We start from the raw sequence: 27,519 nt of genomic DNA on the forward strand, positions 1-27,519 counted from the left end.
AACAACATGCATTGAGTTATTGACTAGCCTATTATGACTATATTGTGGAAGGACACTGTAGGTCCATGTATAGGGGCAGCAGGTAGCCTAGCAGTTAGAGAGGCGAGCCAGCAGCCGGAGGATTGCCAGTTTGGATCCCGGATCTGACGGGAAAGATCTGGTGGAAGTGAGCTGGCAACCGGAGAGTTGCTGGTATCAAATCCTAGATGCCATTGCCTGCTGTTGTGCCCTTGAGCAAGGCAGTTAACAACTGTTCCATGTGTGCCCAGTGTGGCAACCCCATGCTCTTACCTCTCCAGCCTGTATATGCATGTGTCTTTTGGATGGGTTGGGATAAAACAGAAGTCAAATTTCGCTTGGACCTTGTGTACAATTGACAAATAAAGTAATCTTAAAGTACCAGAATAAATAGATAGCTAGGTGGTCTCATGAGCTGTTCACACTCAGTAAGTGATGAGTTTAGTTTCATGGAACACCCTTCTAAATGACAGTGCACCCTAGATTACCAGCATCCACATAGTTAGAGTGCACTTAAACCCTCTCTCGCTATCTCTCTTGACTTTCTCTCTCTAGTCTAACCTGATTCCCCCTCTCTCTCTCTGTCTCGCTCTCGGTTTCCCTCCCCCCCAGTGATGTTAGATCAGTGCTGTGCTGTGCTGTATGATCTGACTGTGATGACTTGTGAGCGGGGCTCGTCTCCATACAGCCTAATTGATGCTAATAGTCTGTTGTGATCTGCTGTCCCAAGCTCTCTTTCTCTCTCCCTTTATACCTCACTACCTCTTCATTTCCTCCTCTCCTACCCTTCTCTCATCACTCCTCCTTTCCCGCCACCTCTCGTTTCCTTTATCCTGTATCTCTCTCTCTCTCATCTCTCTCTCTCTCTCTCATCTATCTTTCTCTCTCTCCCTCATTCACTCTGTCTATTTTTCTCTCTCCCCTTTCTCTCGTTCACTCACTCTGTCTCAGTCCCTCCCTCTCTCTCAATCCCTCTCTCTTTCTTTCTCCCAATCTCTTTAACTATCTCTCTTTCTCTCTCTCCCTTTTTCTCTCTTATTAAGTGAGAGACCATTAATGAGAATGTTGTTAATATCCACTTTTATGTCTTCTTTTATGTACAAGCAGATGTGTGTGTGTGTGTGTGTGTGTGTGTGTGTGTGTGTGTGTGTGTGTGTGTGTGTGTGTGTGTGTGTGTGTGTGTGTGTGTGTGTGTGTGTGTGTGTGTGTGTGTGTGTGCGTACGAACTTCTTGATCCTGAGACCACTTAGTTTCTTTCAAGAAGCCAAAAAGGCTTGTATTTTTGTTAAAAGGCCTTTTTTTAGGGGGGAACACCAGTTTGCCTAATGGCCAGTGTGCATGTCAGCGGACTGTGGAATGTTTCCAAGCACATGTATTATTCAAACTAAACAATGGAAGGGTTAGAGAGGAGAGAGGGAGGAATGAGAGGAGAAAGACAGAAAGAAAGAGGAGTAAAACAAGGTAGAAGCACGAGGGAAGAGAGAACAATAAAAGATACAGAAAGAGAGGAAGAGATGGCCATCCTACTTTAAACAAACAACTTTGAAGCTCATTACTTTTTCTTATAAATTATTTGTGAAGCATCTAAGGAGGCTTTTAGAGGTTTTATGAAGGGTTCTTAAAGTTGTTCTTTGATTAAAGTGGGCCAGAGATGGCAAAACAGAAAGGAAAATCAGTGTGAGGAAGAGAAGGAGAGGAGAAGAATGGAAGAGAAGGGGAAGAGAAGGAGAGGAATTGCGGAGGGGAGGAAGAGAACGATATGAGAGGAAGAGAATAGGAGGAGAGGAAGCTAAAGGAGAGCTGTGAGATTGAGGAGGCGTTAATGAAAATGAGGTCATTTGGACTTGAGTGAGCGGTGAGTGAGTGAGAGGGCTAGATTGGAGGGGAAAGGAGAGAAAAGAAAAGAGAGCGAGAGATTAACTTTGAGGGAGTAGAGAGAGAGCGCGAGATGGAGAGAGGGAGGGCAAAACAGAGAGAGCTATGGGGATGATGATGATTTTTATTTATTTATTTTTACTTCACCTTTATTTAACCAGGTAGGCTAGTTGAGAACAAGTTCTCATTTGCAACTGCGACCTGGCCAAGATAAAGCATAGCAATTCAACACATATAACAACACCGAGTTACACATGGAATAAACAAAACATACAGTCAATAATACAGTAGAACAAAAGAAAACAAAAAGTCTATATATATACAGTGAGTGCAAATGAGGTAAGTTAAGGCAATAAACAGGCCATTGTGGCGAAGTAATTACAATATAGCAATTAAACACTTGAATGGTAGATGTGCAGCTGATGAATGTGCAAGTAGAGATACTGGGGTGCAATGGAGCAAGATAAATAAATAGATACAGTATGGGGATGAGGTAGGTAGATAGATGGGCTGTTTACAGATGGGCTGCTTACAGATGGGCTATGTACAGGTGCAGTGATCTGTGAGCTGCTCTGACTCTGACAGCTGGTGCTTAAAGCAAGTGAGGGAGATATGAGTCTCCAGCTTCAGAGATTTTTGCAGTTCGTTCCAGTCATTGGCAGTAGAGAACTGGAAGGAAAGACGACCAAAGGAGGAATTGGCTTTCGGGGTGACCAGTGAGATATACCTGCTGGAGCGCGTGCTACGAGTGGGTGCTGCTATGGTGACCAGTGAGCTGAGATAAGGCGGGGCTTTACCTAGCAGAGACTTGTAGATAACCTGTAGCCAGTGGGTTTGGCGACAACTATAAAGCGAGGGCCAACCAACGAGAGCGTACAGGTCGCAATGGTGGGTAGTATATGGGGCTTTGGTGACAGAACGGATGGCACTGTGATAGGCTGCATCCAGTTTGTTGAGTAGAGTGTTGGAGGCTATTTTATAGATGACATCATTGGCTGAGGTGCACCCATGACCAGCTCTGAAACCAGATTGCATAGCGGAGAAGGTACGGTGGGATTCGAAATGGTCGGTAATCTGTTTGTTAACTTGGCTTTTGAAGACCTTAGAAAGACAGGGTAGGATAGATATAGGTCTGTTGCAGTTTGGGTCTAGAGTGTCACCCCCTGTGAAGCAGGGGGATGACCGTGGCAGCTTTCAATCTTTGGGAATCTCAGATGATACGAAAGAGAGGTTTAACAGGCTAGTAATAGGGGTTGCAACAATTTCGGCAGATAATTTTAGAAAGAGAGGGTCCAGATTGTCTAGCCCGGCTGATTTGTTTGGGTCCAGATTTTGCAGCTCTTTCAGCTATCTAGATTTGGGTGAAGGAGAAATGGTGGGGGCATTGGCAGGTTGCTGTGGAGGGTGCCGGGCAGTTGACCGGGGTAGGGGTAGCCAGGTGGAAAGCATGGCCAGCCGTAGAGAAATGCTTATTGAAATTCTCAATTATAGTGGATTTATCGGTGGTAACAATGTTTCCTAGCCTCAGAGTAGTGGGCAGCTGGGAGGAGGTTCTCTTATTCTCCATGGACTTTACAGTGTCCCATAACTTTTTTGAGTTAGTACTTCAGGATGCAAATTTCTGTTTGTAAAAGCTAGCCTTAGCTTTTCTAACTGCCTGTGTATATTTGTTCCTAACTTCCCTGAAAAGTTGCATATCACAGGGGCTATTCGATGCTAATGCAGAACGCCACAGGATGTTTTTGTGCTGGTCAAGGGCAGACAGGTCTGGAGTGAACCAAGGACTATATCTATTCCTAGTTTTTTTTTAATTGAGTGGGGCATGCTTATTTAAGATGGGGAGGAAGGCACTTTTAAAGAATAGCCAGGCATCATCTACTGACGGGATGAGGTCAATGTCATTCCAGGATACCCCGGCCAGGTCGATTAGAAAGGCCTGCTCGCAGAAGTGTTTTAGGGAGCGTTTGACAGTGATGATGGGTGGTCGTTTGGGGGGGTGGTCGCAGACCCATCACGGATGCAGGCAATGAGGCAGTGATTGCTGAGATCTTGATTGAAAACAGCAGAGGTGTATTTGGAGAGTGAGTTAGTTAGGATGACATCTATGAGGGTGCCCGTGTTTACAGATTTGGGGTTGTACCTGGTAGGTTCATTGATAATTTGTGTGAGATTGAGGGCATCAAGTTTAGATTGTAGGATGGACGGGGTGTTAAGCATGTCCCAGTTTAGGTCACCTAGTAGCATGAGCTTAGAAGATAGATGGGGGGCAATCAATTCACATATGGTATCGAGGGCACAGCTGGGGTCAGAGGGAGGTCTATAGCAAGTGGCAACAGTGAGAGACTTGTTTCTGGAAAGGTGCATTTTTAGAAGTAGAAGCTTGAATTGTTTGGGTACAGACTTGGATATTAATACAGAACTCTGCAGGCTATCTTTGCAGTAGATTGCAACACCGCCCCCTTTTGCAGTTCTATCTTGGCGGAAAATGTTATAGTTAGCGATGGAGATTTCAGGGTTTTTGGTGGTTTTCCTAAGCCAGGATTCAGACACGGCTAAGACATCCGGGTTGGCAGAGTGTGCTAAAGCAGTGAGTAAAACAAACTTAGGGAGTAGGCTTCTAATGCTAACATGCATGAAACCAAGGCTTTTACGGTTACAGAAGTCAACAAATGAGAGCACCTGGGGAGTGGGAGTGGAGCTAGGAACTGCAGGACCTGGACTAACCTCCACATCACCAGAGGGACAGAGGAGAAGTAGGATAAGGGTACGGCTAAAGGCTATAAGAACTGGCCGTCTAGCACGTTCGGAACAGAGAGTAAAAGGAGCAGGTTTCTGGGCACGATAGCATAGATTCAAGGCATAGTGTACAAGTCTGTGCTTGTTTCAGATTTAGATTAGAAATAGTTTAGGTAAGAATGTGGGTAAAATTAGACATTCGGGGTAGGCTTGGGTGGTATACCGTATATAACATATACCAGGGTATTTGGAAATAGTCACGGGATGTTTTTTCAAAACCGTTAACTATTTCTTTGAAGTTTTTTTAAAACATTTGAATATTTGTTGCTACTTTTTAAGTAAATACATGCAGTCAACTTGTGCAATACATAAGATAAAGCACATTGCGTTCTTCATTTCAGCTGTCACATTATTTTTCATTATGAAGCTTACTGGTAGTCCCCAGTCACATGGTGTTTGTTTACAAGCACACAACAACGAGAGACTGGAGCCTTGTGAGTCAATCACTGTTTTGCAGAAAGTGACAGGTGATCTGGTTACAGTATGGAATTCACAACTAAATGTTTGCCAGCTAGATACAGTATCTTATAACTATTAAGTTAACTGTCTAAAATGTGCTAAATTCTCTGCAATCGTGCATTTGGGTTGCTAATTTAGTAGCTAGTGGTGAGCTTCTTGCAAAATCAAGTTTATCTTGGTAACAGCAGGGAATCCCCTCCTGAAACAAGAGCCTTGCTGTCTAATATTTGTTTTGTGCGTGCAGCAAACTGTGAGTAGCATTTTTTTGTTATTTGTAGGACTTTATGGGCTGGGATGTCTGTCCTGCAAATAGTTTTGTCAGAGACTGTATAAAAGTTTTGCAATGCGCTCCTTAGCATTTACCTAGCATTCACTATGGGATTTTACATGTACTTGTTAGCATTGCTAAACTTTGGATTACTTGTTTAGTGCCAGTATTACCGAATATCCCGCGATGGTACAAGGTCGGTATGAAGCACAGGAAGTTAGTGGCACCTTAATTGGGAAGTGTGGAATGGTATCAAGTAATTCAAATGACAATCTGGATACCGCCCAAACCTGATAAGGGGTGTCTTAGAAAGGATCACATTGTCTTTCCAAATACTCCTAGCTGTCTCACCTATCCAGCATCGATAATATATTTTTGATAAGCTCTTTCTCCTGGATGGAGTCAGTGAGGGAAATGATCTCTGAGAAATTGAAGATGGACCACAGAAAGATTGAGGTGGTGAGCGCCCACAGGACTGGAAAACCCACCACCGGCCCAAGTGATAGGCCCAGGACGATAGTGGTCAAGTTCCTGAGGTTCAAGGACAAGGTAGCTCTTCTGGAAAGAGCCAAGAACTTGAGATGAACGTATATCTTCCTCAACGAGGACTATCCTGAAGCTGTGCGCCAGAAGAGGAAAGAACTGCTCCCAGTCATGAAAGCTGCCAGAGTGTGTGGGGACATTGCTTACATCTGCTATGACAGGCTCATTGTTCACCCTCCCTCCCAGAAGCCTGGAAGGGATGAGAGAGCCAAGGCTATGGGTTCGTAGCTTGAACCCCACAGCGCGCACACACACACACACACACACACACACACACACACACACACACACACACACACACACACACAGCAATTTATTAATGGACTGCTGAATGTATATTTTTTTATCTTGCTTTGTTTGCTCTTTTCAGTATTATGTCTATCTCTGATAAGCTACCCAGGAAAGGCCTGCAAATAGCCCATATAAATATATGTAGCCTTAGAAATAAGGTTCATGAAATCAATAACTTGATAACATCAGATAACATTCGTAAATTAGCTATTTCTGAGACTCACTTAGATAATTCATTTGATGATACAGCAGTAGCAATACAAGGATATAACATCTATAGAAGAGACAGAAATGCTTATGGGGGAGGTGTTGCTGTATATATTCAGAGCCGTATCCCTGTAATGCTTAGAGAAGATCTTACATATGTCAAGTGTTATTGAAGTGTTGTGGTTGCAGGTTCACTTGGCACATCTAAAGCCTTTTCTTTTGGGGTGTTGCTATAGGCCACCAAGTGCTAACAGTCAGTATCTAAATAATATGTGTGAAATGCTTGATAGTCTATGTGATGTAAACAGAGAGGTTTACTTTCTTGGGGACCTGCATATTGACTGTTTTTCATCAAGCTGTCCGCTCAAGAGGAAGCTTCCTACTGTAACCAGTGCCTGTAATCTGGTTCAGGTTATTAATCAACCTACCAAGGTGTTTACAAACTCTACAGGAACAAGATCATCTACATGTATCGATCACATTTTTATTATTTACTAATACTGTAGAACTTTGTTCTAAAGCTTTATCCAATTATTACTAAACATGCACCTGTTAAGAAACTGACTGTTAGTACAGTGAAGGCTCCATGGATTGATGAGGAATTGAGAACTGTATGGTTAAAAGAACAAAAATAAGAAGTATTATGAAGCCAAGATCGATGATATAAAGAATGATGGAAGAAAAAAATTTTTGAATACTTTAAATGAAATGATGGGCAGAAAGACAAATTCAACTCCCCATCTTTCATCGAATCAGATGGCTTATTCATCACAAAACCATTTGATGTTGCCAATTATTTTAAAGATGACTTCATTGGCAAAGTAGGCTAACTTAGGCAGGAAATGCCAACAATGAACAGTGAGCAATTGTATTCATGCATAAAAAAATAATAATGAAAGAAAAGCATTGCAAGTTTGAATTTTGTAAAGTTCGAGTGGGAGAGGTAGAAAAAGTATTGTTATCAATCAATAATGGCAAACCTCTTGGCATTGACAACTTAGATAGAAAGCTACTGAGGATGGTAGCTGACTCCATAGCCACTCCTATCTGTCATATTTTTAATCTGAGCCTTACATGTCCTCAGGCCTGGAGGGAAGCCAATGTAATTCCGCTACCCAAGAGTGGTAAAGTGGCCTTTACTGGTTCTAACAGCAGACCTATAAGCTTGCTGCCAGCTCTTAGAAAACTGTTGGAAAAAGTTGTGTTTGACCAAATACAATGCTACAACACAGACTTTCAGCATGCTTATAGAGAAGGACACTCAACATGTACTGCACTGACACAAATGACTGATGATTGGTTGAAAGAAATGGATAATAAGAAGATTGTGGGAGCTGTACTGTTAGATTTCAGTGGAGCCTTTGATATTATTGACCATAACCTGTTGAAAAAACATATGTGTTATGGTTTTTCAACCTCTGCCATATCGTGAATTCAGATCTATCTATCTAATAGAACTAAAGGGTTTTCTTTAATGGAAGCTTCTCTAATGTCAAACATGTAAAGTGTGGTGTACCGCAGGGCAGCTCTCTAGGCCCTCTACTCTTTTCTATTTTTACCAATGACCCGCCACTGGCATTAAACAAAGCATGTGTGTCCATCTATGCTGATGATTCAACCATATACGCATCAGCTACCACAGCTAATGAAGTCACTGAAACCCCTAACAAAGAGTTGCAGTCTGTTTTGAATGGGTGGCCAGTAATACACTGGTCCTGAACATCTGTAAAATTAAGAGCATTGTATTTGGTACAAATAATTCCCTAAGTTCCAGATCTCAGCTGAATCTGGTAATGAATGGTTTGGCTGTTGAACAAGTTGAGGAAACTAAATTACTTGGCGTTACCTTTAGATTGTAAACTGTCATGGTCAAAACATATAGATTCAATGGTTGTAAAGATGGGGAGAGGTCTGTCCGTAATAAAGAGATGCTCTGCTTTTTTGACACCACACTCCAAAAAACAAGTTATGTAGGCTCTAGTTTTGTCTAATCTTGATTATTGTCCAGTCGTGTGGTCCAGTGCTGCAAGGAAATACCTAGTTAAGCTGCAGCTGGCCCAGAACAGATCGGCACGTTTTGCTCTTCATTGTAATCAGAGGGCTGATATAAATACTATGCATGCAAGTCTCTCTTGGCTAAGAGTTGAGGAGAGACTGACAGCATCACTTCTTCTTTTTATAAGAAACATTCATGTGTTGGAAATCCAAAATTGTTTGCATAGTCAACTTACACACAGCTCTGAAATACACACTTACCCCACCAGACATGCCACCAGTGGTCTTTTCACAGTCCCCAAATTCAGAACAAATTCAAGAAAGCGTACAGTATTATATAGAGCCCGTATCGCATGGAACTTCCTTCCGTCTCATATTGCGCAAATTAACAGCAAACCTGGTTTCAAAAAACAGATTAAGCAACACCTCACGGCACAACACTTCGCCCCTATTTGACCTAGATAGTTTGTGTGTAGGCATTGATATGTAGGCTACGTGTGCCTTTAATTTTTTTTATATAGTTCTGTCCATGAGCTGTTCTTGTCTATTGATGTTCTGTATTATGTCATGTTTTGTGTGGACCTCAGGAAGAGTAGCTGCTGCTTTTGTAACAGCTAATGGGGATCCTAATAACATACCAAAAATACCCCAAAAACTGTTTAGAAACACCCCAGTCATGTCCATTGACAAACCTAAGACCTTTCAAATGTAATTTCTAATTCTTAAGTATTCCTGCTGGTCACTTTTCCAGGCAGACTGATCTACTGATATCACACGTTTATTCATAAGACGTAACCACTGTAAATAATCACTTATTTATGAAAACAACAATTTATTAATCAGCGCCACCTTCATCCTACATTTTAATTTAATTCCTACTCTCTCTAAGACATTGGTCCAGTCATTTCCCTCTCCTTCTCTTTCTTTCTTTCTTTCTTTCTTTCTTTCTTTCTTTCTTTCTTTCTTTCTTTCTTTCTTTCTTTCTTTCTTTCTTTCTTTCTTTCTTTCTTTCTTTCTTTCTTTCTTTCTTTCTTTCTTTCTTTCTTTCTTTCTTTCTTTCTTTCTTCCTTCCCCCTTCTCTCCACTTCTCTCTCTTTCTCCCCCTCATCTCACTCCCCTCTACCTCTCTCCTCTTTCTGTTCTCTTCCCCCCTCCTCCTCTACTCTGCTGCAATGTCGAGGGTTTTCATATTGGTGCAGTGTTTAAAGATGTCCTCAGACCATTGCAGTGTTCAGTATTATGTTCAGACCATTGCAGTGTGGAGTCTGTGTGTGTGTGTGTGTGTGTGTGTGTGTGTGTGTGTGTGTGTGTGTGTGTGTTGTGTGTGTGTGTGTGTGTGTGTGTGTGTGTGTGTGTGTGTGTGTGTGTGTGTGTGTGTGTGTGTGTGTGTGTGTGTGTGTGTGTGTGTGCAGTGTCAGATTAGCAGACCATTGCAGTGTGTGTGTGTGTGTGTGTGTGTGTGTGTGTGTGTGTGTGTGTGTGTGTGTGTGTGTGTGTGTGTGTGTGTGTGTGTGTGTGTGTGTGTGTGTCGGTGTGTGTGTCAGTGTGTGTGTGCGACTGACTGACAGACTCACTGTGTGTGTGTGTGTGTGTGTGTGTGTGTGTGTGTGTGTGTGTGTGTGTGTGTGTGTGTGTGTGTGTGTGTGTGTGTGTGTGTGTCGGTGTGTGTGTCAGTGTGTGTGTGCGACTGACTGACAGACTCACTGTGTGTGTGTGTGTGTGTGTGTGTGTGTGTGTGTGTGTGTGTGTGTGTGTGTGTGTGTGTGTGTGTGTGTGTGTGTGTGTGTGTGTGTGTGTGTGTGTGTGTGTGTGTGTGTGTGTGTGTGTGTGTGTATCGGAGCTCAGAAAAATATAGCCTTCAAGACAACCCCGTTGTCTCAGTGTGACTGAAACCCCACTACTAAGTGTTCTCCTCACAGCACTACCCTCGTCACTGTCACGCTTACATCTGGGTCAGGTAGACCAGGGCTGTGTCTGAAATGGAACCCTGTTCCCTATGTAGTGCACAACTTTTAACCGAGGCCCATGCATCCCCATTCTCCACCCTTCCCTGCATGCATTTAAAATAATTGGATTGGTGTAAGCATTGGCTGGAGGAGAGTTTCCACCATTTTTAAACCCATACACTTCAGGAGAAGGGTGGAGGTAGAGATTAGGCCTTTCCTCTGACTTGACCTCTACCAGAAGGGCCGTCTGCCAGTCCATCTCCATGAGTAGGTGTGTTGTTAGTCTGTCTGCGTCCCAAATGGCACCCTTTTCCCTATATAGTGCACTACCTTTGACCAGGACCCTGCACCCTATTCCCCTACATAGTGCACTACTTTTGACCAGAGCCTTATGAGTACTGGTCAACAGTAGTGCACTATCTAGAGAATAGGGTGCCATTTTGGGACACAGCCATACAGTATCATCTCAGGAACTCCCCGGGGAGCTTTGAGACGTTTAAGACGTGATGTGCTCAATGAACCTACAGAGTTCATTCAGCACACTTTCCTCCTGTGTCTGAAAATATCACTAGCCATCAAATCCTTGCCTCCTCTATCATTGTTTCCTCCATTCTTCACCTCCCTCTCAAAGCGTTTTTGAAGAGGAGGTCAGAGGGGAGGGATCTTCGATCTGTTCCTCCAAGGGAACAAGGATGGAGGAAACAAGGCCCGAGGAAGTAAGGATTTGAAGGCACAGTCATGGACTAAAGGTTAGGAGGATAGTAGGGGCCTGTGAGCTGCTAGAAAAGGGGAAAATCTCACCCTGCAACTGCAAGGGACAGGGGAATGGCAGGCTTTTGCGCCAGCCAAGATTACACACAGACATACACACGCATGTGTACACACACACACACACACACACACACACACACACACACACACACACACACACACACACGCATGCACACACTCACGCACGCACACACGCATGCACACACACACTCACCTCTTGTTTCAGCTTGTGGACGCTCAAATCATATTTTCCTTAACCCCTAACCCTAAACCTAACCTTAATCCTGACCTTAACCCTAAACCTAACTCCTAAACCTAACCTTTAACCCCAAACGCTAATTCTAACCCTAGCACTAATTCTAACCCTAAACTCACTAGAATTAGCCTTTTTCCAAGTGGGGACTGACAAAATGTCCTCAGTTGGCCAAATGTTTGTTTACCAATCTTGTGGGGACTTCTCGCCACACAAGTATAGTTAAACATCTCCACACACACACACACACACAAACAAATACTCACACCATCTATAATAAAACATGCATGTCAATGGAGGGAACCGTTAAATGTTTGATAAAGCAACAGAAAGAGAAAGATCCAATGGAAAGAGAAACAAGATTTGCAAACACATACAAAAAAAGTGTCCCCAAAAGTGGAGCTTGAGTGCTTTAGGATGGCGAGGCGAGGCAGGTGACATCACAGGCAATGAGCTCGGCGGTGTCTCTAGTCGGCACGGAAACGGGTCTCCTCATCATCAGCGTTTCCAGGCCACAGTGAGATGAGATGAGACTTGTTAAATTAGTTCATGTTAATAGGCTGGGGGAATTAAGCAGCTCTCCCAGGAGTATCCAGACCACTCATTTGGGCTGTGTTTTTTTAAATTAATCTGTCATGAGAAGATTGACCCGACTGCTGCATTTGAGACACATCCTCAAAGACATCTATAATATAATGTACTGTAGTAAAGGTACACTGGAGCCACTTGTCATTTTGGGCTGGGTTGGTTTGATATTCATAATGTCGGTTGAGTGTGTTTAGGTTTTAATATTTTGGGAAATTAGAGGGATTTTGTTGTATGTGTGCACCTGCATGTGTGTGTGCTTGTATGTTTTACGTTTGTGTAGTATGAAATGCAAGCTCCTTATCCAGATGTACGTGTTTCTCTCAATACTGAGATCTGAGCAGGCATTTCGCAAGACGACTGCTACTCTGCAGCCAGGGCTCTGGAAGGATCCCGATACATTCAGGCAGCTTACTGCATAAACCAGAGAGAGAGGGAAGGGGAGGGAGAGAGAGTGAGAGACAGAGAGAGACCGAGGAGGAGTGTGGAGGTATGGGAGAGCTAAAGATCTAGAGGTAGAGAGCGAGCAAGTGAGCGAGAAGAGAGAGAGAGAGAGAGAGAGAGAGAGAGAGAGAGAGAGAGGGATTTCTGTGAGAAAGAAAGGGGAGGAGGAAGAGGATAGCGAGGGAACAGAGAGGAGGGGAGGGGAACGCTGCAGAGAGGGAAACAGCAGCAGCACCACACACACACACACACACACACACACACACACACACACACACACACACACACACACACACACACACACACACACACACACACACACACACACACACACACACACACACACACACACACACACACACACACACGCGTATATAAGTGACTGTAATGACGTGTTACATAAAGGGAATTCATTGGGTGGCAGAGACAAAGACAGAGGGGCAGAGACAGAGGGGCAGAGACAGAGGGGCAGAGATGCAGAGGGAGATGCAGAGGCAGAGGGAAGGGGAGGGAGAGCCGGAGATATGCAGAAAAAGAGAGGCATATAGAGACTGAGGCAGAGAAAGACAGAGAGAAAGGCAGAGGGCGAGGCAGAGAAAGAGAGGCTGGGCGATATGGCCTAATAATCATACCTCCATTTTTTTTCACATTTATGGGCGATTCAGAATATACACTACCGTTCAAAAGTTTGGGGTCACTTAGAAATGTCCTTGTTTTTGATAGAAAAGCAAAAAACTTTGTTCATTAAAAACATCAAATTGATCAGAAATACAGTGTAGACATTGTTAATGTTGTAAATGACTGTTGTAGCTGGAAATGGCTGATTTTTAATGGAATATCTACATAGGCGTACAGAGGCCCATTATCAGCAACCATCACTCCTGTGTTCCAATGGCACGCTGTGTTAGCTAATCCAAGTTTATCATTTTAAAAGACTAACTTATCATTAGAAAAGCCTTTTGCAATTATGTTAGCACAGCTAAAAACTGTTGTTCTGATTAAATAAGCAATAAAACTGTCCTTCTTTAGACTAGTTTAGACTAGTATCTGGAGCATCAGCATTTGTGGGTTTGATCACAGGCTCAAAATGGCCAGAAACAAAGAACTTTCTTCTGAAACTCATCAGTCTATACTTGTTCTGAGAAATGAAGGCTATTCCATGTGAGAAATTGCCAAGAAACTGAAGATCTCGTACAACGCTGTGTACTTCTCCCTTCACAGAACAGAGCAAACTGGCTCTAACCAGAATAGAAAGAGGAGTGGGAGGCACCAGTGCACAACTGAGCAAGAGGACAAGTACATTAGTGTCTAGTTTGAGAAACAGATGCCTCACAAGTCCTCAACTGGCAGCTTCATTAAATAGAACCTGCAAAACACCAGTCTCAATGTCAACAGTGAAGAGGCGACTCCGGGATGCTGGCCTTCTAGGCAGAGTTCCTCTGTCCAGTGTCTGTTCTTTTGCCCATCTTAATCTTTTATTTTTATTGGCCAGTCTGAGATATGGCTTTTTCTTTGCAACTCTGCCTAGAAGGCCAGCATCCCTGAGTCATTCACTGTTGACGTTGAGACTGGTGTTTTGCGGGTACTATTTAATGAAGCTGCCAGTTGAGGATTTGTGAGGCGTCTGTTTCTCAAACTAGACAATCTAATGTACTTGTCCTCTTGTCCTCAACAATAATTTGATGAATTCAGGGCTTGTGAAATTATACTTTGGCTACCTTCCACAATAATGACCCACTAATAATGTAATTATTTTATCAAAATAGTTTAACTGCCTATGAAAATGCCATTTTTGTTAAATGTATTACCAGAACCATGCATAATGCACAATCACTAATAATGACCAACAACTTGTAGCAGCCATTATAGAAAATGTACACAGGTCTCAAAAGCAATCTCTGAAGAACAATCCCATGTGCTAGTGCGTAGCCAGCTAATCTTTATATTTAAAGTTTATCCAACTTGGATCTATTCAAATCAAATCAAATGTATTTATGTACAGAAACCCAGCCTAAAACCCCAAACAGCAAGCAATGCAGGTGTAGAAGCATGGTGGCTAGGAAAAACTCCCTAGAAAGGCCAAAACCTAGGAAGAAACCTAGAGAGGAACCAGGCTATGAGGGGTGGCCAGTCCTCTTCTGGCTGTGCCGGGTGGAGATTATAACAGAACATGGCCAAGATGTTCAAATGTTCATAAATGACCAGCATGGTCAAATAATAATAATCACAGTAGTTGTCGAGGGTGCAACAGGTCAGCACCTCAGGAGTAAATTGAGAGTATCTCTACCGCTCCTGCTGTCTCTAGAGAGTTGAAAACAGCAGGTCTGGGACAGGTAGCACGTCCGGTGAACAGGTCAGGGTTCCATAGCTGCAGGCAGAACAGTTGAAACTGGAGCAGCAGCACGGCCAGGTGGACTGGGGACAGCAAGGAATCATCATGCCAGGTAGTCCTGAGGCATGGTCCTAGGGCTCAGGTCCTCCGACATAGAGAGAGAAAGAAAGAAAGAATTAGAGAGGGCATACTTAAATTCACACAGGACACCGGATAAGACAGGAGAAATACTCCAGATATAACAGACTAACCCTAGCCCCCCGACACAAACTACTGCAGCATAAATACTGGAGGCTGAGACAGGAGGGGTCAGGAGACACTGTGGCCCCATCTGATGATACCCCCGGACAGGGCATAACAGGCAGGATATAACCCCACCCACTTTGCCAAAGCACAGCCCCCACACCACTAGAGGGATATCTTCAATCACCAATTTACCATCCTGAGACAAGGCCGAGTATAGCCCACAAATTTGCTAGCTAACAAGGTAGAACAGGTGAATTGGTATGAATACACCCTTCTGTCCATCTCCCACTGTTTGAACAGCATGCTAGCCTGTCCACTTTGCTCTTAAGTTTTCTTTTTTTGCGTCTTTTACTTTTGGTTTAAGCTTCAAACAGCTTAAAATACAGTCTTTTTTTGTTAATCCAAAATATTTTTCACAGCAGTTTAGACGGTACAATGATTCTTTACACTATACTTGCTTGTTTTGTCACATAAACTGAAATTAGCCAAACTATTATAATTTTAGCATCCAGGAAGTGTTTTGGCGTCCATGTGAGCGGTTCTGTTGGACCAAACCGCAATGGCGAGTAGAAACCGCATGTTGTCGGAGAGAAAGAAGTTATTTTTCCTATTTGATGTTCTCAGTGGCAGGGGGATGAGTTTGGTGTTTGTGTGTAAATTGGAAGTCACAGCAGAAGGAGCAAGACCAAAAAGACAACACGAGAACAAGTGGACATAAACCCCCATAAAAAAATACAGGCATTTGGAATATCGTGCTAAAACATACTTTCGAGTGAATCTAATTAATTCAATATATTGCCCAGCCATAGTTTGAGTCTGGGTTGCAGATTGGTTAGGTTGAGGCTTGGTTGAGTTAGTTTAGGTTGAGGCTGGGTTAGATTGAGGTTGGTTTAGGTTAAGTTTGGTTGAGGCTTGGTTGAGTTGAGGTTGTGTTAGGTTTGGTTGAGGCTGGGCTGAAGTTGGGTTAGGTTATGTTGATTTGAAGCTGGGTTGAGGTTGGGTTTGGTTAGGCTGGGTTGAGGTTGGGTTGGGTTAGGCTGGGTTGAGGTTGGGTTTGGTTAGGCTGGGTTGAGGTTGGGTTGGGTTAGGCTGGGTTGAGGTTGAGGTTGGGTTAGGCTGGGTTGAGGTTGTGTTGAAGCTGGGTTGGGTTAGTTTGGGTTCAGATCGGTTGTGTGAGAGAGAGTGAGGTTCCATGTGCCTGAGATGAACAGATACTATTGATCCAGAGGGGCCGATAGGAGAAAAGGCCTGGTGCTTTAAACAGGCACACCGGCTCAATCGCTAGACATTTATCTATGTGAAGGCGAACATGACATGTCTGTTTTCATAATGGTGGCCGCGCATTGCCCACAGCGTCGTAACTCACTAACCCCCATCTCTCTCTCTCTTTCTCTCCCTCGCTCTCTATTCATCTCCCTCTTCCTCTTTCCACCTCTCTCTGTCTCTACTGTACAGTCGCACTCTATCTTCAACCCCCCTCCGGAGGTTTTCTACCTCCGCCTTTCTTTTCCCCCAGCTCTTTCTCTCTTTCTCTCCCTCTCTCTCTTTCTGTCTCAGTGCAATGTCAATGAGATTGCAGCATTCAGGATGTCCATACTGTTTTAGCTCATCTCTCTCTCTCTCTCTCTCTCTCTCTCTCTCTCTCTCGTGTGTATTTTTGGTCTGTTGTTTGTGGTGTCTGGCACCACCTATCTTCCGTCTTTTATCAGAAGCACAGGTCTGAATGCACACTACAGTACCACTGCAATGACCCAAAACGCAGCACAGCACCGGCACCCTTCACTGGATATAGCTACCTATCAGAGAACATTCATTCAGCAAATATTTTATTTACATTCACAGTCAGCTGATAGGGCAAAGCTATGGGTCTATTCTCATTGACGAGAATTTCCAGAGATTCTACTGGTATCTATTCTCGAGACAAACTACTATAATGTAAACTTGCGTATTTCTCACATCTCGAATGCTACCTCCGGAGGTCGCGCACGACACTCGTCCGACAGATGCCCCCCCTCTAAGCAGGGGAGTGTAAACAGAAATGTGTCCTTGAGCCCAACATTCATACAGTAAAAATACTAATAGCAGAGTAATGTTTTTGAAACAGCTGAAATGTAGACATGTTCATTATATTTTAAACTAGTTTTATTGAGTTTATCTGAAATTGCATTAACAACTTGTTACATTCTCAAATTGTAAATGCCCCTTTTTCCTCCAAACATAACGATGGTCATTATGGCCAAACAGTTCTATTTCTGTTTCATCTGACCAGAGGACATTTCTCCGAAAAGTACGATCTTTGTCCCCATGTGCAGTTGCAAACCGTAGTCTGGCTTTTTTATGGCGGTTTCGGAGCAGTGGCTTCTTCCTTGCTGAGCGGCCTTTCAGGTTATGTCGATATAGGACTCGTTTTACTGTGGATATAGATATTTTGTACCTGTTTCCTCCAGCATCTTCACAAGGTCCTTTGCTGTTGTTGTGGGATTGATTTGCACTTTTCACACCAAAGTACGTTCATCTCTAGGAGACAGAACGCGTCTCCTTCCTGAGCGGTATGACGGCTGCGTGGTCCCATGGTGTTTATACTTGTGTACTATTGTTTGTACAGATGAACATGGTACCTTCAGGCATTTGGAAATTGCTCCCAAGGATGAACCAGACTTGTGGAAGTCTACAATTTTCTTTCTGATGTCTTGGCTGATTTCTTTTGATTTTCCCATGATGTCAAGCAACGAGGCATTGAGATTGAAGGTAGGCCTTGAAATAGATCCACAGGTACACCTCCAATTGACACAAATGATGTCAATTAGCCTATCAGAAGCTTCTAAAGCCATGACATCATCTTTGGGAATTTTCCAAGCTGTTTAAAGGCACAGTCAACTTAGTGTATGTAAACTTCTGACCCACTGGAATTGTGATACAGTGAATTATAAATGAAATAATCTGTCTGTAAACAATTGTTGAAAAAATTACTAAACCGACTTGCCAAAACTATAGTTTGTTAACAAGAAATTTGTGGAGTGGTTGAAAAACGAGTTTTAATGACTCCAACCTAAGTGTATGTAAACTTCCGACTTCAACTGTACATATGAAATGGGTGATGCAATATGTAAACACAATTTAAAAGTGGCTAAGATACCGTGGAATAGTGTGGAGTGCAGTTTATACATATGAGATGAGTAATGCAAGATACGGAACATTATTAAAGTGTCTTGAGATCCATTTCTAAAAGTGGCCAGTGATTCCTAATCTAGGTCTATAGGCTTCTGATGTGCTAGTGATGGCTGTTTAGCAGTCTGATGGCCTTGAGATAGAAGCTGTTTTTCAGTCTCTCTGTCTCAGCTTTGATGCACCTGTACTGACCTTGCCTTCTGGATGATAGCGGGGTGAACAGGCAGTGGCTCAGGATGTTGATGTCCTTGATGATATTTTTGGCCCTCCTACTGGCGGGATGTTTGCCACACCACCATCTGGAGAGCTTTGCAGTTGTGGGCGTTGCAGTTGCCGTACCAGGCGGTGATACAGCCCGACAGGATGCTCTCAATTGTGCATCTGTAAAAGTTTGTAAGGGTTTTAGATGTTAAGCCAAATTTTTTTAGCCTCTTGAGGTTGAAGAGGTGCTGATGCGCCTTCTTCACCACATTGTCTGTGTGGGGGGACCATTTTAGTTTGTTAGTGATGTGTACGCCGAGGAACTTGAAGCTTTCCACCTTCTCCACTTCGGTCCCATCGACGTGGATAGGGGGGTGCTCCATCTGCTGTTTCCTGAAGTCCACGATCATCTCCTTAGTTTTGTTGATGTTGAGTGAGAGGTTATTTTCCTGGCACCACATTCCCAGAGCCCTCATCTCCTCCCTGTAGGCTGTCTCATCGTTGTTGGTAATCATTAGAAGAAGACAATGTTTGTCTTCTTCAACTTCTAATGACCTCTTTAGCAGTTTGACATTTATGAGTCTTGTCCTTGAGGCAGAACTGAGTGATTTCAGCTAGTTTTGTGTCATCATAGTGGTCTCTGACTTGTGGTCACTCGCTCAGGCGGAACAAACTTAAATTTGCACTGAAAATGTCATTGAAAAAACAGAAAGGTGTCAAATAATTTTTGTGCAAACGTCTTTTCTGAATGTAAAAGTAATCCTAGAAGTAATCATCTAGTTTTTCAAAAGTCTCTGTAATCTGATGACAATATTTTTGCTGGTAACATAACGAATTACAGTCACATTTTTTTTGCTATCCATGTAATCCGTTACTCCCCAATCCTGACTGCATGGTTGGTATGTGGTTTGTTCAGTTGAACTGTGAGTTCATCAGAGTGCCTGTGTAATCGTTGGCTTTAGACCTAAAACTGTGTAAAACAGATCTATTCATGAAAAGTGGGAACCATTGGTGTTTCTTTTTTTTGCAGTTTAGGTTAACCTCTGTTGCTGCATGTTTTCTGTGATACAGTATGTGGATGACATTAATCTGTAAATCAATGTGATCCTTTGGGTTAGGCTTCGGTGAGAATTCAATGAGCCTAAGAAACATAATCCTGTAACAGGCAACTAAGTTAAAAAAACTTGAACCTAACCATCTTTCTCTCTCCTTCTCTCTCCCTCTCTCCTCTCCTCCAGTACTGTGCGTTCCTCTCCCTTCTGTTCATCCTCATCTCCATCACCACCTTCTGCCTGGAGACGCATGAGGCCTTCAACACTATCTACAACAAAACAGAAAACGTGACGGTGGGCAATGTGACAAGTCAGGAGATCGTCTACGAGGTGGTGACCGATGGCTGGCTCACCTATGTGGAGGGAACGTGCGTCATCTGGTTCACCATTGAGGTCATGATGCGCGTGATCTTCTGCCCCTGCAAGAAGGAGTTCTTCAGTAGCACCCTCAATATCATTGACTTTATTGCCATCATGCCCTTCTACCTGGAGGTGGCTCTCAGCGGTCTGGATTCCAAAGCCGCCAAAGACGTGTTGGGCTTCCTGCGAGTGGTGCGCTTCGTCAGGATCCTGCGTATCTTCAAGTTGACTCGTCACTTTGTGGGCCTGCGAGTGCTGGGCCACACGCTCCGCGCCAGTACCAACGAGTTCCTCCTCCTCATCATCTTCCTCGCCCTCGGGGTGCTCATCTTCGCCACCATGATCTACTATGCCGAGCGCATCGGTGCCGACCCTGACGACCCTACGGCCGCCAAACACACAAACTTCAAGAACATCCCCATTGGCTTCTGGTGGGCCGTGGTCACCATGACCACTCTGGGCTATGGGGACATGTACCCTGAGACGTGGTCGGGGATGCTGGTGGGCGCACTGTGCGCCCTGGCGGGGGTGCTGACCATCGCCATGCCTGTGCCCGTTATTGTCAACAACTTTGGCATGTACTACTCACTGGCCATGGCCAAGCAGAAGCTGCCCAAGAGGAAGGGCAAGCACATCCCTCGGCCCACCATGCCGGGCTCGCCCAACTACTGCAAGCCAGATGCCCTGGCCATGGCCACTGCCGGGCCGGGTATGGTGGGCTCAGGCAGCCTGGGGGGAGGGGACTGCCCTCTGGCCCAGGAGGAGATCATCGAGATCAACAGGACAGGTGAGTCGAGAAGGGGAGGGAGGAGCTGGATGAAGGGAGAGAAGGGGAGGAGAGGCATGTATGTGCGTGCACACGCCTGTGTGAGTGTTTGTGTGTGCGGATTAAGTATATTTGGAATCTATCTAGAGTGACTGACTGCTGGTGACCTGCAGCATCCCACACTAATATTGCAATATTATGATCAAATTACCCCGATCACTTTCTCTACATGATGTGGTGTCTCGGCTTGTCTCTGAGTTACATATAACTAACCCAATGTACCAAAACATATACCCCACGTCTGAATCACTGTACTGTACTTTAGCCAATAAAGATCACCCATAAAATACTGGAACAGTCTTAAATAGCACTTTGTCAGATTATGGTTCCCAACCATCACAATCCTCCCTTTCTACCGCATGTGTGGGTATGTGGAGTGTGTGTGTGTGTGTTTCCATCCCTCTCCAGTCTGTAGAATTAACCCGATTAGAGAGTGTGGGGAGAAATGGAGTGGATCTGTAACCATGTTAAATAGGGAAGCTGAGGCCGCACACACACACACACACACACACACACACACACACACACACACACACACACACACACACACACACACACACACACACACACACACACAAGCTGATGAGGTCAGATAGACACCGTAGCTCTGTATAGAGCAGGGTGATCCCATAATCTAACCCCCCCTAGCCACCCCTCCACCCTCATCCTTCTCGCTCTGCTGGGGAGCTCTCAACACGTCGGCTTTAACGTTTATAAATATTTGGTTGGGAAGATTGGCCTGTCAAAACGCTGTTTGACAGTGGACAGAAATGTAATTAAACTTGAAGAGTAGAGCGGGTGTTGGGGGGTGATGGGTGGAGGGTTGGGGGTAGATTGGGAGAAGGATTAGTTATGACAAGAGAGAAGTTGAGAAGCATGTAAAATGGCATTCTAGAGGGCCCCTCAATATACATATGTAGGCTACTCAGAGCCTGATACATACACGCTCGCACGCGTGCACTCACTCACTCACTCACGCACACACACGCACACACACGTGCATGTGCACATACACGCACGCATGTGCACACACACATACTTGGGATGTGCGCGAGTACTCAAGTACTGGAATCTGTGTTTGTATTCAATTAAATAATTGAGTACTCAACATTTTCAAATGCAACTATTTAGCAGGTTACATTTAAAATCGCTGGCAACATTTCTGCAAGATGTGAGTATGTCAAGGGCAGTGAATGTTAAAGTTGTGTGTCAGAACAACCAACAGAACAACCAGCTAAATGAATATAGGGGAAACACTGAATTGACAAGTAATACATTACACACACACACACACACACACACACACACACACACTTACATGCATATAGGTACATCATATAGGCCTATTTCCCTCTTGCACTAGCAACCCCCCACACTAGTAATAAATAGGCTTTTTTTTGTGTGTGTGTTTGTAGGGACATGCCAGTCCCGATCAGCTGGTGAGTTCACACAGCCGAAAGAGCTCCTTCTGTCAACACAGCTTACAGCCCAGGAGGGGAGACAAGTGTAGCTCAGTCTGTAGAGCATGGCTGCTTGCAGCGCTAGGATTTTGAGTTCAATTCCCACAGGGACTAATAGCAAAAAAAAGTATTAAAATGTATGCATTCACTACTGTAAGTCATTCTGGATAAAAGCCTCTGCTAAATGACTAAAATGTAAGTAGGGAGAGAGGATTGGTGTGGAGTAACCAACTAGGCTCTGTTTGAAAGTTGTAGAGCCAGTTTCTGGGAAACAGATTAAGCCTAGAGTAAAAAACTATTTAAATCAAGAATTTCCGTTGAACATGCTTTTTAGTCCTGGGATCTTTTATTTCAGGTCGTGAGGTATGGACCAACACATCTGTACAATCAAGATGGCGGCAGGGCAGTTTCGCTAAGCATGTTGTGTCACACTGTTTGTTTGTTTCAAGTGTTACACGTTTTTATTACTTTGCAAAACCGTTATAGGCTGCGAAAGTTAAACAACAGTCAAAATCTAAAATGCTACAGGATCAAAGCAATCGAAGTGTTAAAATCGCTAGTAAACCAAGCAGGGACATCTGCTGGTTTCGACACGAGGAGATAGTGCCGGTGTGGTGCCCTCCCTGAAAGACGAGAGAGGATACATCTGTGCTGTGACTGACTGTCTAGACACGTTTGGGCCGACTAGCCTTGGATACTCCTCGACGGTCAGGTTTTTCATCTGTGTTCCAGCAATCTACCAGAGTCTTTTGACTCCTTTCCTGCCTTGCTGTGTTGTGTGCTTAGGGTTGCCAACTGTCCCGTATTAGCCAGGATGTCCCTTATATTGGGCTAAATTGATTTGTCCCATACGGGACCTCCCTTGTCCCGTATATTCATCCAATCACAGTATAGCGTAAATGAGGCAATTCCTGCAAAGTAATTTCTGTTGTTGTTCGGTCAGTTTGGCATATCAAGGAAATATGGATAAACCTGCTAAAAAAGAAAAGACTGGGCAGCTACAACAAACAGGAAGCAAAAAAGATGTGGGTTAAGCCCGTCAGAGGTGACTCGACGAAAGCTTTCTGTACTTTATGCCATCGGGAATTCTCAGTTGGCCATGGAGGGGAGAATGACCTAACTCAGCGTGCATCCACAGAAATGCACAAGAAGGCCACGCTAGCTAAAGGTGCTAGCAATATCAGTGCATTCTTCGTGACGTCTACTGCAGAAAATGACAAAATTGCGGCAATTGAAGCCTCGTATGTGTACCATACAGTTAAACACGGACTCAGCTACAACAGCACCGACTGTCTTCTTAAGCTCAATGGTGCTTTGTTCCATGACTCAAATGTTGTGAAGAAGATGGACTTGGGAAGAACAAAAGCTGAGATGATTACTACAATGAATGTTTTAGGACCAAAGACTGCGGGATATTTTGGATGATCTGTCCTTGACCGAAGGTGAGCCCGTGTATTTCTCAGTTGCCAGTGATGCCTCCATCAAGGGAAATAGAAAAATGTTTCCAGTGTGCGTGAGATATTTCTCTGTGACTGATGGAATGCAGTGCAAGTTACTTGACTTTCATGAAGACAGTGATGATATTAGACACATCACAGCCTATGCAATAGATAATGCCAATGTCAACTTTGGAAAACACCACTCCGTTTACCAGTTATTGAGCAGTGCCAACAATCGCATTCTGAAAGCTAATTGCCCAGCTCACATAGCTCATAATGCCTGCAAGCACGCCTGCGATCAGCTGTCACTGGATATTGAGACAATTGTTTTAAAGATCTACAGCCACTCACTTCTCAGTATCTGCTTCCCGAAGAGAGGAACTGCGAGCATTTTTTGCCTTTGTTGACATTGAGTGGCGTGAAATTCTGCGACAGGTTTGCACATGATGGCTCTCTCTTCATCCAGCTGTCGATCGTCTCCTGCAAGGCTGGCCAGCTCTTACTTCATACTTCAGGTCCCCTGGGGAGACGAAGAGTATTTTTGAGTATGAAGAAAAAACAAAAGCTGCTGAGATTTATCTGTGCTTTTTCCACAACGTGGGGTGTGTTTTTGACCAACTCGTAAAAAAGCTGGAGGAAACAACGCTCTGCATCGAAGATGTTTACAAGGAAGTCCAAAAGTTCAAAATGAAGATGCTTCGGCGGAAACAGGACAGCTTTTTTGGATACCAGACCAAGCAGCTGATGGACAAACAATTGTCAGCACAAAGGTCCAAACAGCAACAGGACTTTGAAGTTCTATGACACTGTCATTGCATACATTGACAAGTGGTTTGATTTCTCACCAGAAAATGTAATGGTGAAACTGATCGGCCTCTATGAGGAGCTCTCCTTCACTGGCCTGGAGCAGGTGGTGGTTGCCCTCAAAATGACAGAGACAGTCAGTATGGACCAACTCTATGAAGAGTTTTGTGCTTGCTGGGAGGAAATACAGAAAGCCAGACATGATACCACAAAATCCACCAGTGAGAAGTGGGTGGCAGTTTTCCAAAACCTAGGGAAAGCCAACTTGATCAACATGTTCAGGATTGTCTCATTTGTTCTGTGTGCCAGGCTCAAATGCCTTTGTAGAAAGGATTTTCTCTCTGATGACCATTAAATGGCCAGACTCAAGAAACAGATGCAGCACAGAGGCTCTGTGACAGAGCTGATCAAAAAGGAACTTCAAATGTCTGTGAACTGTGACTTGTCATGTAAGAACTTCTCTCTGGCTATGCAAAAGGACAAAGGACTGCTTTGTCAGTCAAGAGCAGCAAAAAATATCCATGGTAAAAGTAGACTTGGTGAGTGACTCATGCCCCTCTTTTCCTCTTTTGAATTTGAAATGTATTTTTTTTTTTTTTTCTGTAAAGTTCAAAATGTAGATTTCTTCGATAATTTATTTTGAGGTTTATTCACATAAGTTTACATAATGATACAGTTTTAGTCAAGCTATAGACTAAATGGAATATACAAATGTTTTGCCTTTCCAATTTAATAAGAATATGAATATACACTGTATATTCATTCACACAACACCATACCTACACCGCCATGGCACCGTGCACTGGCACGCCACCTTTTGTCTCTTATTTGGTAGTGAGAAAGTTGGCAACCCTATGTGTGCTGGAAGCCGGAGTTTGGTATCTGCGCTGTGAGATAACGTCTAGATGCGCTTGGCTTCCTAGCCCCGCTGGGTGGACTTGCCACCTGTGATTGGCTGGTCTACTGGGCCCGAACGCGCTGGCATTCTACGGGCATGATACACTAGCACAGGGTGTCGCGCGGTGAAGCACCGCTTCCCATTCATTTCAATGGAAGGAAAGCGGAGAGGGCGGGGGACCTTTGGGCGGTGCGAAGGTGGCGTGGGAGGTGGTGGAGAAATAAACTTTTCCCAACTTTATACAAATCACCAGCGGCAACCGCTGGGCGATGACCAATCATATCGAGTGGTTCCCATGACGAATTTGACGCTCTGCGACCCAAGGCTGGAGACTTTCTTCAGCAAAGATGGCTGACGAAAATACTAGGTTGGAAGCAAATGTATAACGTCATAACGAATCATGCAAAAAATGTACAGTTGACAGGAATATGTTAGATAATGTTGAGACAAACGATTATGCATATTTTTTTAATCATAAAGTTAATTTACGAAAATCGCGATTTAGCAAGCTAGCTGACAAGCTAACATAAGCCAGCTAGCTGGCTAGCTTTATGGGTGTTGTGACATGAGTATGAAATTGTAATTCTGGTTGGTTGTTTTAGGGACTCCTGAAACAACCAGCAAACCAGGCTGTTGTCTTGTGAAACAGTGGATGTAAAGAATCTAGCTAGCTAAAGCATTTACTTAAAATTGAATGTACAATTTTGTAAGCTTGCCTTGCTGATATTTGCCATGCAATGCAGATAGATGAAATAACGTAGCTAGTAGAGGTCGACCGATTATGATTTTTTTTCAACACCGATTCCGATACCGATTATTGGGGGGGGGGGGTGCCGCTGCCGATTAACCTCTTATAGTCTGCCGATTTCTTTTATTTATTTGTAATAATGACAATTACAACAATACTGAATGAACACTTATTTTAACTTAATATAATACATCAATAAAATCTATTTAGCCTCAATAATGCAAAAACAAAGTATTGGAGAAGAAAGTAAAAGTGCAATATGTGCCATGTAAGAAAGCTAACGTTTAAGTTCCTTGCTCAGAACATGAGAACATATGAAAGCTGGTGGTTCCTTTTAACATGAGTCTTCAATATTCATTTACATTTACGTCATTTAGCAGACGCTCTTATCCAGAGCGACTTACAAATTGGTGCATTCACCTTTAAGATATCCAGTGGAACAACCACTTTACAATAGTACATCTATATATTATTTTTTTGGGGGGGGTTAGAAGGATTACTTTATCCTATCCCAGGTATTCCTTAAAGAGGTGGGGTTTCAGGTGTCTCCGGAAGGTGGTGATTGACTCCGCTGTCCTGGCGTCGTGAGGGAGCTTGTTCCAGCGAACAGTTTTGACTGGGCTGAGCGGGAACTGAGGTAGGGGGGCCAGCAGGCCAGAGGTGGATGAACGCAGTGTCCTTGTTTGGGTGTAGGGCCTGATCAGAGCCTGAAGGTACGGAGGTGCCGTTCCCCTCACAGCTCCGTAGGCAAGCACCATGGTCTTGTAGCATATTCCCAGGTAAGAAGTTTTAGGTTGTAGTTATTATAGGAATTATAGGACTATTTCTCTATACGATTTGTATTTCATATACCTTTGACTATTGGATGTTCTTATAGGCACTTTAGTATTGCCAGTGTAACAGTATAGCTTCTGTCCCTCTCCTCGCTCCTACCTGGGCTCGAACCAGGAACACATCGACAACAGCCGCCCTCGAAGCAGCGTTACCCATGCAGAGCAAGGGGAACAACTACTCCAAGTCTCAGAGCGAGTGACGTTTGAAACCCGCTAACCGCTAACTAGCTAGCCATTTCACATCGGTTACACCAGCCTAATCTTGGGAGTTGATAGGCTTGAAGTCATAAACAGCGCAATGCTTGAAGCACAGCAAAGAGCTGCTGGCAAAACGCACAAAAGTGCTGTTTGAATAAATGCTTATGAGCCTGCTGGTGCCTACCACCGCTCAGTCAGACTGCTCTATCAAATCATAGACTTAATTATAATATAATAAACACACAGAAATACGAGCCTTAGGTCATTAATATGGTCGAATCCGGAAACTATCATCTCGAAAACAAAACGTTTTTCCTTTCAGTGAAATACGGAACCGTCCCGTATTTTATCTAACAGGTGGCATCCCTAAGTCTAAATATTCCTGTTACATTGCACAACCTTCAATGTTATGTCGTAATTATGTAAAATTCTGGCAAATTAGTTCGCAACGAGCCAGGCGGCCCAAACTGTTGCATATACCCTGACTCTGCGTGCAATGAACG

At 43.8% G+C, this 27,519-nt stretch overlaps 1 protein-coding gene across 3 annotated transcripts in view; it reads left to right on the top strand.

The window, feature by feature from the left end:
• LOC106583948 (potassium voltage-gated channel subfamily C member 1) overlaps positions 1-27,519 on the top strand; it is a 126,908-nt gene that overhangs the window by 38,699 nt on the left and 60,690 nt on the right. For all 3 annotated transcript variants that reach the window (XM_045705883.1, XM_014168651.2, XM_014168655.2), the window contains exon 2: positions 19,637-20,597. In XM_045705883.1, the coding sequence (XP_045561839.1) occupies positions 19,637-20,597 (961 nt within the window). The remainder of the gene's footprint in view (positions 1-19,636; positions 20,598-27,519) is intronic.

This window comes from Salmo salar, chromosome ssa23, assembly GCF_905237065.1.
Source record: "Salmo salar chromosome ssa23, Ssal_v3.1, whole genome shotgun sequence".
NCBI classification, from domain to species: domain Eukaryota; kingdom Metazoa; phylum Chordata; class Actinopteri; order Salmoniformes; family Salmonidae; genus Salmo; species Salmo salar.